Below are 16,269 nucleotides of genomic sequence, written 5' to 3'. Positions count from 1 at the left end.
GCATGGTGTTTATTGGTCACAGTGAAAAAGTGAAAACTGCATAATTCTGTGTTTTTCCAGAATCACATTTTTAAAAAGGTCACCTCTGAAATGGGCCGTGCAGAATAGCTGCTGGTTTCTACATAGAACCTCACCGTCATTCACCCCAGGCCGCCCTCTTGCACTAGTTTGTAGTCAAGTCGTTGTCAAGATTTCAACCATTCCGATACCTCCTGGCGATTCTTACTCGTACATATAAGGTCAAATAACGATCCTTGACCAGCCATGTTTTCTACAACTTTGGAGTGACAGTGCAGTGCAGCCGCTCTTCCACGTGGGATTGCACACGTGGAAGATTGTATTTATGTGTATTTATCACAGTCCCTGTACCATTCAACGTCATAGAGCTACTTTTTGTCTAAACAAAAGAACAAAATTGGGCTTAAAAAATAATAATAATAATAATAGTTGAATTTGATTTTCAATTTAAAAGCTACAAGTTACAGTTTAGTTGAGAGTTGATACTGTATTACAAAACATTAATTGAGTATACTCATATGTATCCATCTTTTCTTACACATTTATGCCAAACAAATAAGCTCGTTTGACAACAAGGAACATTTAATGGCAAAAAGCATGATGTGTTGACTCGTGGTTAAGTTATTTAATCATTGTATCCTAATATTCTCCAGGAAAAGTTCTCCAAAGGCCTGTCTGCCTTTATATTTCTATGATGTTTCCGGGGTCAATCAACTGGCTGGCATTGTGTGTTAATTAGGTTTGGGGGTTTTTTGTTTGTTTTTTTGAATGAGCTGACATTAGCGGCAGCAGGATGTGTCAGAAACCTTCATCACATTACAACAGAAAGGACTGCATGCCGAGTCCATAAATGTAATTTATACAAACCTCGAGTGTGAGTGTTTCCAACTGGCTGGCAGGTGATTGGTACAATCCTGTATTAGGACATGTCAAACGTTGTTCAGGTCAACAGTTTAAACACCATTCTGAGTGGGTAACCATAGGAACAGTACTTCTGCTTCCTGTCCCCTTACATCTGATGAAACATCTGCTGAACTGGCTGCAAAACACATTTTCTGTAAAGACAGACCCTGGTTTTAAAACTCGCTCTTTTTTATCTCACAAGGATGTATGATAATACACTCAAAGATGTCCTGAGAATATAATTGACCTTGCAGAGTATATCTTTACCTTCATCCTGCACATTTTACATCAAATTAGGAGTCAATTATCAGTGAACAGTAAATCCCTAACATTAGACCTGTCTAAAGGGAGAAGAAGCCACATCTAGAGATGAGATTACATGCCCCGTTTTGATGGGAATCTACCAGTTATATTAGTGTCCTGAAGCAATGCAAACGCAGACATAGACGCAAGATCAAAGAGAATAAATGATAGAAAGTAGAAGAGCCTGAAGAAAGCAGAGAACATGAGAGGACAGAGAGAGAGAAAGGGCTGGGAAAATTAGCAAAGTTAAAGGTGGGGAACTCAAAGGCTAAGACAAAAACCACACCAGAAAGGGTTGAATGATACAGACCGCATCTTGGAAGTAGTGCAAACACATTCATATCAACATTTACATGTGGTCAATTAACTCAAACAACATCCGCTCTCTGTGAGTGTTAGCGTGTGTGTGTGTGTGTGTGTGTGTGTGTGTGTGTGTGTGTGTGTGTGTGTGTGTGTGCGCACATGTGTGTATGTGCACATGTGTGTCTTTGTTAAATGTCACATTAAGAATTGATGCACACTTCCTATTATGTTGTGGCCTGTGGAGCATAACAGCCCAAGCAGCCAATGGATAGATAGGACAGATATCATATGATCAGACCATACTCCGTTTGACTTTGTGTGTAGGTGTGTGTGTGTGTGTGTGTGTGTGTGTGTGTGTGTGTCTGTGTGTGTGTGTTGTGTACATGCCAGTTGATTGTATTTCTCCAAAGTGCAGATATTTTGTCAGTTTTACTTTGAAAAGACCACCCGGTTGTGAAGTGTTACAAATGAGAAGCTTCTGGTACGAGTATGAAGTGCGTGCGTGTGCGTGTGTGTGTGTTTGTGTGTGAGTGTGCACGTGTGTGTGCGTGGTCACACATGCATGTAATGTGTGTTTGTATTACATAGAAAGCAGAAAGCTCTATTCTGAGAGTAGCAAGTACTGCCTGAAGCCACGTCTCTCTCTCTCTCTCTCTCTCTCTCTCTCCCTCTCTCTTTCCTTCTCTCTCTTTCTCTCTCTCTGTGCAAGTGCCTCGCATGTACTGACCTATTTATCACAATGCACATACACTCTGTTTATGATTTACATCTCCTGCCTTTGTGACACAGTACTGTGCATGCACCCACTTGGCCTCCATAAAAAACCAACACACTCACATCATCTATTTGCACACAGACACACATACATGCACACAAACACACACACACACACACACACACTCATACATACACGCTTACATACCCTGACATTAAAATGCCAGATATGGTAGTAAAATGGACACTATACCTGATCACTGCTTTGCATTTATGGTGTATTTAACTGATACTGCAGTGGTGTAGTAGCCGCTAACAGCAGCAGCATAATTGTTTAGTACTAAGTGAAGTTAAATGTAAATAATTTGCCAACAATGGAAAGCACGTGCAATTTGCAGTGCAATTTGCTATGCATTAAACAACCTAACAGGCCCTTCAATTAACTTTGTTGTAACATTCCGTTGTCAAACGTCACAGCGGTGCCGGACTGTATGGACTTCTGTTCTGTGTTGCTTAACACGTAAATCTTTTTTTCCGCTCTGGTAGCTGTTGTCCGGAGTGATGGTGGTTTGTACTCCGGCTCAACAAACGCCATCAGCTCACGGAAGCCTTCTGCTTCCACTTAATGGGAGCATATCTCCAGTCACCATGTTCATTATTAGCAGGCTAATTTGCTAATATCAAATGATGTGATGCAAGACTGTCTGTCTCGGCCGCTTCTCCTTGTGCTTTAAGCGTGTGTGGTTAAGCATTAAACTAGTATTTCTATTATATACAAGTTGAACACCACATATCTTGCACAGCACGTTATCAACGTGTTTTTTGTCAAAGTACTTCCAGACTTCACTTTTCCTGGTCAGGGCCGACATGGTGCATGTAACTGAGTTAAACTACTTGAGCCGAAAACAACGCATGCACAGGTACCCGAGTAATGTAACGTTCCTCGAATAATGACGTCAACAACGAGTACTCGATTATCCTATCCCTATCACAGATATAACAACTGTAGCTACTTTCAGATACAGAACTGTTGTTAACAGTGCCTTATACTCTAAAGCATCACTTACATACACCTGATAAAATGCTTTGAAAGCTACATTATAATAATTAGTGGACCTTGTTTAATGGGTTTAATTTCTGAAGTGATCCACATGCTTGTGTAAATAGCTGATGTTGAGTCATTAAACTTGAGTTAATACAGGGAGGGATCAATATGAAGCTACTACAACTTGGCACTGTCTCGCCTGCATACCTGCCCTCTTCTCTGCATCTCTTTGACTCTGTGTTGACCTTCCTATGTCCCTGTCTCACTTTGGTAACAGTTCTTGTACAACATACGTAAAGAGCAGTCCTCGTTAGCATCAACTGTTGTATTAACACGAGTGCTGATGCTAATTACTGACCAGTGCAGAGACTCTTTTTAGCACATTACATGAGACAATACTGCAGGCTACTGAGACTGTGACAGAGGGAGGGTTGAGTGCTGCTGAACATCACAGCTCGTTCGGATTACTGTAGTTTTCTATGCTGGAAAAACACACGCACACACAAATACACACATCCTTGTCATTATCAGGTCACAGACAACATTCTGTCTGCTTGTCTCTCTTTTGTGCTTCTGTGATAATCTATAATACTGTTCATCACCAGGGAAATGACAGAAGCTTACACTGGGGTCTGGTGTTAATCGACTTAACGGGCCATTATGAGCAACATAAGGGCGAAAAGGACTAATGCACTGGTGGTAATAATACAGTACATGGAAACAAATGCCATGAACCTGCCCAGGCATGATTTAATGTCATTTCCATTGCTGTGTGTGTAACACCCAGAAGGGATAGCCGTTCTAAACATAAAGTGTTATATAACATTCGTGTTAGTGTAAGTTCATGTTACATATATTTCTCTGAAAAGGGTCTGCAGGATGGAAACATTGAACAGGGGAATCAAACAGGCCCTATTCAGAGAGGGTTTGACCTCCTGCGGTGGTAAAGGTCATGGAAGTCACATCTGTGAGCCCCAACAATAATGGCTACTCTGACTGACCTTCATACTCAATAGTTAAATATCTAAGTGCAGCCTACTCGTGTATTTTCAGGGGTTCACCATTTCTCCACAGCTTTACAGACAGTAAATCACTAACAAGGGGCGACATTAGTGAATGCGTTCCATAATGCTTAGCAGGGCAAAGAGAGATTTTTGTGATTATTATCTGTTTATTTATCCATGTTGAGACATTGTTTAGTCTATAAAACAACAGTAGATAGTCAAAATTATCAAGGAAAATTTCCCAGAGCCCAGTGTGATCTATTCGTAATGCTTTTCTGACACCTTGCATTACACGTTACGTGTCATTGACTCCGCTACCCACTGTGCTCTTTTATTCCGGGTCATCCCCATCTCTTTTTTAATATTTGCATTGTTTTGCAAACTGACCAATAGTATAATGATCTTTAAAGCTTTAAATATGTCACAACTGAGGCAGAAGAGTATGAAACGCCATCTTTAGTCGAGTTTTCTAGCCTCAATGAATCTTTACAGCTAAATGAGCTACATATCCAATAATTTCTCTCTCTGCTGACCTGGTGAAACTTTTCCCTCCACCTACCCAGAATCATTTGCTGTGTTCAAGTACCATCCAAACATACACTTCAGTTGTTATGTCCACACACAGTATCTGACTCAGTGTAGATGCAGGAGGATGGAGGCACTGATGGTGAGGAGAGCCGGCAGTTCTGTTCAGACTGGGGTTCGGGTTTATGTCTGTTAAAGCATCAATTTTGTCTTTACTCAGCACTTCTTTGTTATGTTTATTTCCATGTAGATTCTGTTCAAACATAACAACATTGACCCACAATGCTGGTGCAATTATGATGATAATATTAGGCTTATTTGCACAGACTACCAGCACCCACCTATGTGCGATTCACAAAGGTATCATTTGAATGATTGTTGTATTAGAATATGTTTGAACAGCTGTTCGCATGTTTAAAGCACAGTACTGTGATGAGAACAAATGCTAAGTTTTAGGGGGCATTCTTATTTTTTGTTGTTGTTTTTATGGTGTTTTCTTAGTTCTTACAATCTTAGCAGAGCCCTATTTTCTTTACAAAGCTGAAGAATCAAATTACTGTATTTATTCTTGTAATATAGGAATAACATCATTAAGTCAGAGTATGTACGGTCCAGCAAACTCACTTTGCCTCATTGTGCCGCAGAAAAAAAAACTCTCTTCATCTAACATTCCCTTTGTCCCCTCCTTTTCTCCCAACTGCTTCCTCTCTAAACCCAAAGCTCTAAACCATTCTCCTTTCTGTGTGATCAATAGTTCTTATCACTGAAGCTGTGTGAGTGTGTGCTGTGTCTTGTGTGCATGTGTGTGCCAACCACATATTGTTACCATCAGCCTGAGACCTCTCCAGCTTTTATCTTTTTCTCAGCGTCTTGAAAGTAACACTGCATCCGTTCGAAAGCTCTGAAAACAACACTCACCAATCCTAAAAAATAACTTCAAACCTTTTCACCAAATAGATGCACGATGTGGTTTTATTTTCGGCTCCTCTGTATCTCTGACTGTCTGTCTGTCAGCCTGTTTTTGTTGGCTTAGAATACCAATAATATCTGGATGGTTATTTTGGAAAAACATATTTTATTGCTGAGACCTTGGACTGCTTTATGTTTAAGAAGTGAAGCTGTCCTTCAGATGCGAGCGTGTCAGGGATGATAAAAAAGGATTTGGCTCCAATGTCAACTTATTTGATAAAGCTTGAAAATAGTTTATCATCAAGGTGAAGTTCTCAACTTCGTTTTTGTCCTATATTTAATAAGTGGAGCCGACAGTGTGCAAGCTGTTTATCTGTTGTATTCACTTAAGTGATCAGCGCTGCCTTAAGGCAATGGCCATATAGGTGGTCACCAAGGGCATCATGACTCATGTCCTTGTAAGCACTGTTTTAAACCCTGAATGTTTGGAGTAAATGTAATATTAAACATTAGCCTAACACCAGATTGATACCTCTGCAGTATGAAACACACCATGTGGTGCTCTATTCTTTGAACAGTGTGGTCAGATCATTGCAAAGTGACACTGAATCCTGATCTCACCTAGGGCACCAAAATGGCTACAGCTGGCCCTGTAACGGATGAAAGCCTCCAAGTTGGGCATTACAGAATTGTATCTCAGCAGGAGTCAAGATCATACAGGTCACCTGCCAGCCAACCAGGATAAAAGATTCTCAGTGGCCGGGGTGTTAACATGAAAACATGAGCAGCTTTCTTCACTGTCTCCCCTATTACCTGCATGCTGGTAGGCTGGATTAATACAGCAGGTAGAGTGGTGATCCCTCAGCCAGAGAGCTGCCCCCTGATGGCTGTGAGGTGAATCTCTGAAATGCACTATTCTGGATGATTTGATTTATACTTCCACATTAAAAAATAACGGTCCACTTCCAGGGATATTCCATTACATAACTGAACAGAGTCATCCCGCCCACTCACTTTCCTCTCTCACTTCTTACCAAGAGGCTACTCAGCGTGCTAGCTCACTTTGTTTTTATCAGCCAACTGGGGCTGATGCCTTTATTTATTTAATGTGGGAATCAGGGAGAAAGGGACAACTTTTCAATGGAATCAAATAATAGCACACTCTTTGGGACAGCTTGAGGTTAATAATTTCTTCACTGTTTCCCTGGAAATAAAAGTAATATGATGTGGAAGTACTTCAAAGAGTTCTTATCAGTAGCCTTCCCTGACCTCTGATCCCCAATAGATGAACATGTAGTGGATAGAAAATGAACCCACTACAGTCAGTAGCTCATTTACCATCATTATTAATGACAATAATTCAGTGGGTTGCGGTTAAGTTCTGTTTGTATAGAGTAAGTTAAGTTCAGTTTCACCCGCCTAAGTCATTGCATACATCATTACACTGCAAACAAAAGTGGATTACAGTCATTTCAAGTGATCTTACTCCTACTCTATCAGTGATCAACAATCCCCTAGGCCTACATACGACTATAAGCTACATACGACTTGGGGCAGACTTCAAATGGATCATTTAAACCGGTATCGGAATGACCATTCACTTAGCCCCGCCCACTTTAGTTCAGGTCCGTCGAGGCATAGAAAAGCTGTTGGGATGGGGATTAAAGATGCATTTGGCAAAGACAGTGTTAACTTGAGGGACCCTCATAGCTGGAGTGTAAATTTCCCCAAATCCAATTAAGAACTGGACACCACTAACTCTGTTAGTATACAACTGAAGTATTGCTGCTGATTAACATTGTGTTTCTTTGTTGTGTGTGTGTGTGTGTGTGTGCAGCTACCTAGACAGCCTAGATCGGATTGGTGCTGCAGACTACCAGCCCACAGAGCAGGATATCCTGAGGACCCGAGTGAAGACCACAGGCATCGTCGAGACACACTTTACCTTCAAAAACCTCCACTTCAGGTCGGTATTAGCTGCTTCACCTAGACTGCATTTTAATTTATCTCACTGTCTTGTTCTCAATGGCACATACAGTAGGAATACAGCCTGTATTAATAAGATTACATACAATAAGTCTCTATATTTGTGATTGTCTGTTATTTTTAATGAGATGTAATTCAATTAGAGCAAGGAGCTGTGGGAATGATGACAGAGAGGAGGGATGGCGGGAGGAGAGGAAAGCGAAAAGTGAGATGAAAGACGGGAGGAGTCCTATCTGACCTCTAATTTAATTTCCATATTTCTGCACACACACACACACGCACACACACACACACACACACACACACACACACACACACACAAACAAACAAAGAGCAGAAAGGTAATAAACTGAAGAAACCAGTTATTTTACTGTATGGATCCACCACCAAATTTAGTTTCACTCTGTCTCAGTCTGTCTCATTTACAGACACACATGATTACTATGTGGCACACACTCAATGTAGTCATACAGTGAAATGATAGTTCTGCTGAATGATGCTTTCTGATGTTGCTCTTGCAGTTGAATAGGCGGTGTGCTGGGTGTGTTTTGTTGAGAAGTCTAAATATTGTCAGCTCCATTGCTATTACGGGCAGTCGGGCAGCTTGTGGGCGACTACAGTGCTCCTGTTTTGGGTGTGACCCATGAACCTACCTACCATTATAACTGTTGCATGTAGGACTGAGCTCATTTCACTCTGGACTCACTCCCCTCTGGTAGCAGTTCACTACTGTAACCTAAAAAAATACAAAAAACATGACCTGAAAGTTGTACTTTAAAGCTTCTAAAGACATGAGATGGAAAAGTCTGGATTAAAAAGGTTTAATCCAGTCTCGGTTGTACAGCTCAGGAACAGTTTATTTCCTGATTAACTTGTGTTAATAATCCCCAGAAAAACTCAGGTCATTGTTTCATGTGACAAGATCAGAACATGTGGTTTTCCACTACGCTCCTTATAGAGTATTAAAGTGTAGAAAGCGAGAAACCACAGACCAGCATCACCTACGTAAACATCACAATCCTTAAAAATATTGTACATTGTCCAAAAAAATGCCAGATCAGCATGAAGGCGCCTTTGAACTGTGTGACGATAACAGTTGTGTTAATTTATTGCATCTCACACTCAGCAAGACAAAGAAATCCCTTTATTTTTACAATCTGTTTCTGACTGGTCAGTATCTATTAGAGCTGTCAGATGTGCAATGAATGTGTGATGATTGTTTTCATCCTCAGTCGCCAAAGCTGCAAATCAGCTGTCAGTTAACATGTCTCACAGTGTGATCCAAGACCACTGTTTGTATTGACAGATGAAGATCAGACGGCAAAGACAAAGAAACATCTCAATTGGCCTGTACAGTACAAGGCAATGGTCACACACTGGGTCACATCCCCGATGATACCATCCATACTACAAAATGTATTATGAGATGAAAGAGAACTGATGAGGTCCCATTTCTCTCTCGTATTCTTAACAGAGACTGAGCTTTGCGTACAAAGAGTAAGAAAATAAAAGTATGAAAGAATGGCGCATGGAGCACACAGTTAGGGGTTGAAACACCAAGTCTGCTACTAAACCCTAACGCTTGTAATATCAGATGATTGCAAGAAATAGAACTACTGTATGGACAGTGAGGGCCAGAATTTTTACATATGACACTAATAAGCCGCTAATGGAATAATGACAACAAACACAATCTGAGGTTTAATTTTTTAATAACCCAGAAAGTGACATGGCAAGAACTGACTCATCTTCATAACAAATCAAATCAAAATAATTTCACACCTGTGTCCTTTTCCATCAGGCTGTTTGATGTGGGAGGTCAAAGGTCGGAGAGGAAGAAGTGGATCCACTGTTTCGAGGACGTCACAGCCATCATTTTCTGTGTGGCGCTCAGCGGATACGACCAGGTGCTGCATGAGGATGAGACCACGGTAAGAACATATGGTCACACGTGTCTGCTTTCAATCTCTCTCTCTCTCTCTCTCTCTCTCTTTCTCTCTGATGCTTTTTCTCTGTCACTTTATGGCCTTATAAACCATGTATGAATATAGGAACACACCTGTTAATGACACACCAGCATTGGTTTTTTATAGATTCAGTATGTGGGACAACATAGGTAATCCCCCTAATACGTTCTGACACAGACCATGTAGCAGGTAGTATGTATTTGTCCTATAAGTAGACACGATGTATAAGCTGACATTAAACACACGGTCTGTGCAGAGGCTTCCAACAGGGTGGGATTAAAGTGTTGTGCTCTTTCATGAGCTACTAAATAAGTTAACCCCTAAAAGTCTTCAAATATTTATAATGACATTTTGTATATATTAATAGTATAGAATGTTTATGTATGAAAGGTACACCCAGACCTAGAGAAAGATTGATCTTCTTTCTTCTGAAGTGTTGCATCGACCTGGTTATCTGGTGTCATTTAATGAAACTGAAGTGTCAGCAGTGATGCTGATCAAAAAAACTTGTTCTTAAAAACAAGGACAAAAAGCAATAACATGGGGAAAATATAACAACAACAGAATAAAAAAAGATGTTTTAGATAATGTGTGCCTCCAGACCAAAAACAAGGATACTTGTCACTTATAAAGAAAAATATTTTAAAGTTATTTTCTCATATGGCTACATTTTGCATTCAATGCTCCGGTGTAAATGAATCCTAACTAAATGCTGCTTAACAAAAACACTTAATCCTACAATGCTGCATCTCTCGTGGAAACACTCTTGGTACAAAAATACAACAGGGCACTGTATGTGTGAATGTTTTTATCAATGCAAATCATCCTTCCCTGCATTGTCACTGCAAACCTGTTGCAATATAGGCAAATGACGTGTTTTATATGGGAAGGACATGTACGTTATCTTATGTTTATTTGACATTTGAATATTTTGAAATAATTACACTGAATAAAAACTGAAAACATGATACAGGAATCTTCAATAATCAGGTGAGTATCGGACATGGTAAATAAAAATCTTAAATATAATACATTTTTTGTATAATGATACAATATTAAGCATATTTTTTCACATATGAAAACTACTCGGTGTTTCCTCAGCAGTAGGCAACAACCTGCCGTGTGGCTGTATGATGCCATGTAACTGAAAACAAATAAGCTGATTTGAATGCACCGTGCTCGCTGCTAATTATAAGCATGAAGTGTATCCTCTGAGACTTCAGGCTGGGAAATTGTGTTCAGTAGCTGCTCTATTTATGCAGATGTCGTCAAGCCTCCCTCTGAGCTGGGAGCACCAGAAGAACGTCAGATGAGGAGAGGAAATATCCATCATAAAATACACTAACAGCTCCTTGTACGTGTGCCGAATGCTCAGTTTAATTGGTGCGTGCTGTCTATTGTTCTTGCAGATATCTGTCCAGATGTTTGCAATGTGAGGTGATGGTGATATTTTTAGCACAGCTGCTTGTGTGTTTGATAGCAGAAAATGTCTCAGCTACATACATTAATATCAAACATCATTATGGCACCTAAGTAAAGAGACGGTTTATTTCCACAATCACTATTTCCAGGGAGAAATTGATTGTGAAGGAGACAAAGATACTGACTACTCCTCTGACAGAACCTCATTAGATCAGACTGTATTGGTGTGATGTTTTTAAACAGCTGTTTTACTATGATAAAACCTGTTAAAATATGTGTTACTAGCTAAAATACAAGTTTAAATAGACAAATACGAGGTAATATAGGTTGCACAATGGATCTACCAAGACAGAAAATTAAACATCCCACATTTTTTCTGTTCTAACAACATTAATAGCGGATCTGTTATTTCGTTTTATTCATCTGTGAGACATTGTTCTGATCATGTTTGGTGTTTATCGTTAATGTGCAAACACTAGCGTGGGAGTTATAATTACCAGGCAAATAACCAAATGTTTTTTCGGCAAGCGTCCTCATCCTCCATCAGTTCTGCTGCAGAAACACTAACAGGCATGTGATTCAGAAATAAGAAGTGCTGTGCACATGAAAAATATTCTATAATCAAGCAGGAAGAATACTTAGACTGTCTAGACAGGGGCTAAGTGTGTCCAAAGTTGGATTTTGCGATTACATTGTACATTATTAATATACGAACCTCTTACAAAGTAGAATAATGGATGTACAAATCATTCTGTATTGTTTGTTGATTTATTAGTTCTTCTTTAAAGCGTTCTTTATAAAGGTAGTAATGTTTTCAGCTCCTAATAGTAACTTCCAGTATGTCATTACATATGTAGATGTTGACATTTATATTCATATTTTAGCATCAAGTAAAACAAAACAGTAGTTTTGCTGAAACAAATATTCGATGTGAGGGTTTAACAAGACTGTTTAAGACCCTTTTATACCAGATAGAATGCAATTTATTGGCTGTTTAATCATCACAGTAAAAAAGTTTGATGGAGAGCCAGAAGGGACAATATAGCTCCCTCCCAACAATAATTCCTAATGATGTAATGAATTGAATTAAAGTAACCTAGAGTGGCTTAAAGTGGAAGGATGCATTAATCCATATTGTTTAAATCAGAAGTCTATGAGCTACCATGTCACTGTAGCTAGCAGTAGCAACAGTGTTTATTGCAGGTCTGATGGTGATGACAGAAACAGTCACACTTTTAGTTGAAAAAAGTATAATGCCAATTAGATTCAAAATCATTTAAAACTAAGTACTTCCTTTGAAAGGCGAGAGAAAAAAATTAAACTTCACTGAGACTTTTTGAAAGCTTCTATGGTCTTTTTGAGGAACCTTAATCTAATGCTGTGAAATGCTTTTAAGACCTGCAGACTGTGTATGTGTAATGTGTATTGATACAGTATTGCTAGTTCAATGAGGTGACAGAACAGGTTGTGTGTATTGTTTGTGCTAGTGTTTTTAAAAAAGTAAAATAGCCCCACTGGCACTATACTAAAGATGTTGATTTAATATATGTATGTAAACATCTGTGTGCTGTATGGACACAAACAAACACACACGCAGGTACTCCTTTTGCTTTGTACTTCCCTTCTTTCTATTGAGGAACTGCTTGCATTGTGTTGTTTTCTGCCTCTCCTTATCTTATTCTGTCAAAAACCACACAGACTTCACTCTAGAATGAACACTAGTGTTGGTGAAAACTGTCTGCGTAATGTCCTGTCCTCCTGCCTCTAAACACTTTATTTTCAGCACTAGGGTGTGTATATGTGTTTGTGGCAAAGGGGTGTCATTTAAAGGAAGTGGGATGTGGCTGGGGGGGCGGGGGATGGGCGGGTCCCTTGCATTTTCTGTTCCTGCTCTAAGCTCCGCCCTGCATCATCTTTGGCTCCTTCCACTCCTCCTGTCACTCTCGCCATCGACTGTCCTCTCTAACCAATCAGCAGTCAGATCTTCTTCAGATGCTCCACCCACAGACAGGTATGAAAACCTCCCGACAGGTCGAGACTCTCACTAAGAGTTGAAAGCAGTATCTCTTTCTGTTTGTAAACCTATTAAATTAATTGTCAATGTGTGTGTATGTGTGTGTATCTTTACACAGGTTTGTTTTCACTTCATCACGTGCTTTATCGCATGCCATCTAATTATTGATATATCTGTCCGTCAGTCTATGTATCCATCCATCTGTCCTTCTGAGCAGCCATTTAATTACTGAATTATTCCTCTGAATAATTGTGCCAGCTGTTTAAACCTCCTTTCTTCTGTCATTCTATTGTTTGTGAGGTGACAGTAATTTGCCTCGGTTCTCTAATCTGATTGGTTGATGGGCCAAATCAATTATCTTTTCTTCCCTCCTCAGGAGGGGTCAAAACCAAAGAGAAACTGCTTTCAACTCATTCTTACAGAGAATCATATCTGTTTTCATCACGAGGCACTTACATATGCAGGACAGATTTCTTGACCCATTAGTTTTTTGCATGAGCACTAAAAAGAAATGGCTACAGTTAATTTGCTTTTTAGCTTCTGCTGATGTTATTAGCGAACAGAACAGAGGATTCTAGTGAGAATTAGTTAAGGTAGGCCGATTCATGAAGCATTTTTGCTCACAAGGCTTTCTTAGCCATGCTGACAACTCAATCTAGAGAAAGAAAAATCTCATGATGTACTTACTTAAGAAATGCCAAGTGATTAAAAATAGAAAAGCTAAATTTTATTTGGTCTTCAATCTATTAATCATGGCTTTTAGCAATCAACAAGTTTTTTATGCTTTAATTCATTTTAGCTGCATTCAAGATGCCAATTTAACAGTATTTAAATCAATGTCTTTGATGTTGTATCTTAAAAACAATTTTTTATTTACATACTCTGTGGAGTTTTATTATGAACATTTAATTTTTTTTATATTTATCTTTTCTCCAAAATACATTGTTATGTATTTGGCACATAAAACATGTTACAGTTGCAAAATAGTAAGTTTAAATGTGCACTGTTTACATCAGCTTTCTTTGTCTTCTTCTCCTCCTTCATTGTTACAGAGTTTCCCTTATTATTGATTCAGTCCATAAAATCTTGTTGCTTTCTGCAGTCTGCAAAAATGTAGATTACATAAACTTCTCCTCATGTTAAGCAGATTATGTGCTTAAACACATCCTGCAGAATATCTAATACAGAGAGCCTCTCCTTAAAGCTCTACACTGCCCCTGGTGGTCAAAAGCTCCACAGAGAATCTTTAAGTTTTTACATGGTTATATTCTACTGTTAGATGAGACAGTGGCTCAAAGCTTAATGTGCATGGCTTTGTTTTACTCAGCGTACTAACAATTTCTGTTAATGATATGCTAATACACATGCACACACACATAATTACACACTCACGATGCAACAGCAAAATGCTGTGCAGGACAGAAGAGGAACTCCTCAGTCCCTCTGTTCTGCTTTTTCAATTTTTTTATTTATTTATTTCAGTTCTTCTTGGTTTTAATGGTTTGTATGCAGTCGTTGTGTTCTTAATTTTTCAACTTGATCTGGCTACATGTGTGCATGTGTTGTTTGAACACATATGCATAAATTCTGTTTAATTGTCTGGTTGATTTTGGGGGTTTTTATGTACTCATTAGCATGAATCACTGTGTTTGTAAGCATACCTTACAGCGTGTGTTAAAGTCCATTTAACCATTGCTTTTATCTCTTCCACAGAACCGCATGCACGAGTCTCTGAAGCTGTTTGATTCAATCTGTAACAACAAGTGGTTCAACGAAACCGCCATCATTCTCTTCCTGAACAAGAAGGACCTCTTTGAAAACAAGATCATCAAGTCTCCACTGTCCATCTGCTTCCCTGAGTATACTGGTACATACCCATGCATGTTAGAGTGATAGTCTGTCTCTGCTTCCTATTTTATACTGTACTGTATAATTGTATAGCAATAGAAGGCACTGTGGCTTTTGTGGGAAGGGAAGCTAAAAACTGGTCCTTAATTTAAGACTTAGAAGTTGTTGGTCAAAGAGTCACTGACAAAGAATTTTATAATTTAACCCAACTCCTAAATCTGTTAACATGTCGGGGTAATCTAGGGGTCATTTTAATTACAAGAGTTTTGAGCTTTGGGTAGAAATGACTCATGACGCAGAATCATACATGCCCCCTCTAGACCTCACCTTATCCAGCAAATAACGTCCTCTGTATTTTTGAAAATAGATAAAAAATACACCTTCATTACATCCTTCAACTGTTGTATCACAAATTAAATTTGTGTTTGCCAAATGTTGCTACTTTACAGTCCAGATGCAGGGTGCAATGTGAGAGGCAACATGTCCGAGCTAGTGTCCTGGCAGCATTCACCAAGTTTAATTATTACAAAATGTCACTAACACAATTCTTGATGAGCTTTAATTTGCGTTTCCTTTTAGATTATAGTTATACATTTCATAAAACAGTATGTGTAGCTCTTCTATGTTGAATTAGGGATGTTAAATATGGACACAAATGTAATCTGATCTAGCTTTTAGTGCTTCTTTACATTAGGCTGATATCTGCAGACAAGCTGCTAGCTGGCCAACAGAGAGGGACAGACTGAAAATGTTTGAGCGTAGAGATTTTATCCAGTCTATTTATCTGATTGATAGGACAATTAGATTCACTATGATTATCAGCTAGCCAACTGGTGTCATGACAGTCCGGGAAACTGCAGCCTGTGTCCATATTGTGTAGCTATCCATGTGACAGCTTTCAGGACTTTCATGAAATAAAGATGAGAGTCAAAGTTTGAAACAGTGAATGAAATCAGGACTGTTACCAGGAGCGTTAAGGAGAGGAGCTCAAGTGTGTAAGAAACAAGAGAAAATGATAAGACAACATGGGGGAAACAACAGAACGTGAGAAAGCCACAGAGAGCGAGAGTGTGAGAAAATGAGGGAAAAAGAGACAAAGCAACACTGTGGGAAAGCAAGATGGAGAGGGACCAAAACAGCCAGACTGTGAGAAAGAGAGAATTAGAATTCCAGACCTGTTTCCTCTCCTCTTCTTCTCGTCTCTTCATCCTTTACATGGTGGACCGTGTGCCTATTCTGATGCACACAGGCAAACCACAGTGCTGATGATGGCTGAGAGCCAACTAGATGTTAGTGACACAAAATTGA

At 39.3% G+C, this 16,269-nt stretch overlaps 1 protein-coding gene across 2 annotated transcripts in view; it reads left to right on the top strand.

Annotated features, from left to right (window-relative positions):
* Positions 1-16,269, top strand: part of gnao1a (guanine nucleotide binding protein (G protein), alpha activating activity polypeptide O, a) — a 97,936-nt gene that overhangs the window by 68,176 nt on the left and 13,491 nt on the right. The window contains exons 5-7 of one of the 2 annotated variants that reach the window (XM_069685856.1): positions 7,562-7,690; positions 9,512-9,641; positions 14,827-14,980. In XM_069685856.1, the coding sequence (XP_069541957.1) occupies positions 7,562-7,690; positions 9,512-9,641; positions 14,827-14,980 (413 nt within the window). The remainder of the gene's footprint in view (positions 1-7,561; positions 7,691-9,511; positions 9,642-14,826; positions 14,981-16,269) is intronic. The other variant, XM_069685857.1, reaches the window with a different exon arrangement.

This window comes from Semicossyphus pulcher, unplaced genomic scaffold (genome assembly GCF_022749685.1).
Source record: "Semicossyphus pulcher isolate SPU_LCO1_2020_fin unplaced genomic scaffold, fSemPul1.0.p SCAF_8, whole genome shotgun sequence".
In the NCBI taxonomy this organism is placed as follows: Eukaryota; Metazoa; Chordata; class Actinopteri; order Labriformes; family Labridae; genus Semicossyphus; species Semicossyphus pulcher.
Note: the sequence above shows the minus strand (reverse complement) of the source record. Positions and strands in the feature narration are given on the sequence as shown.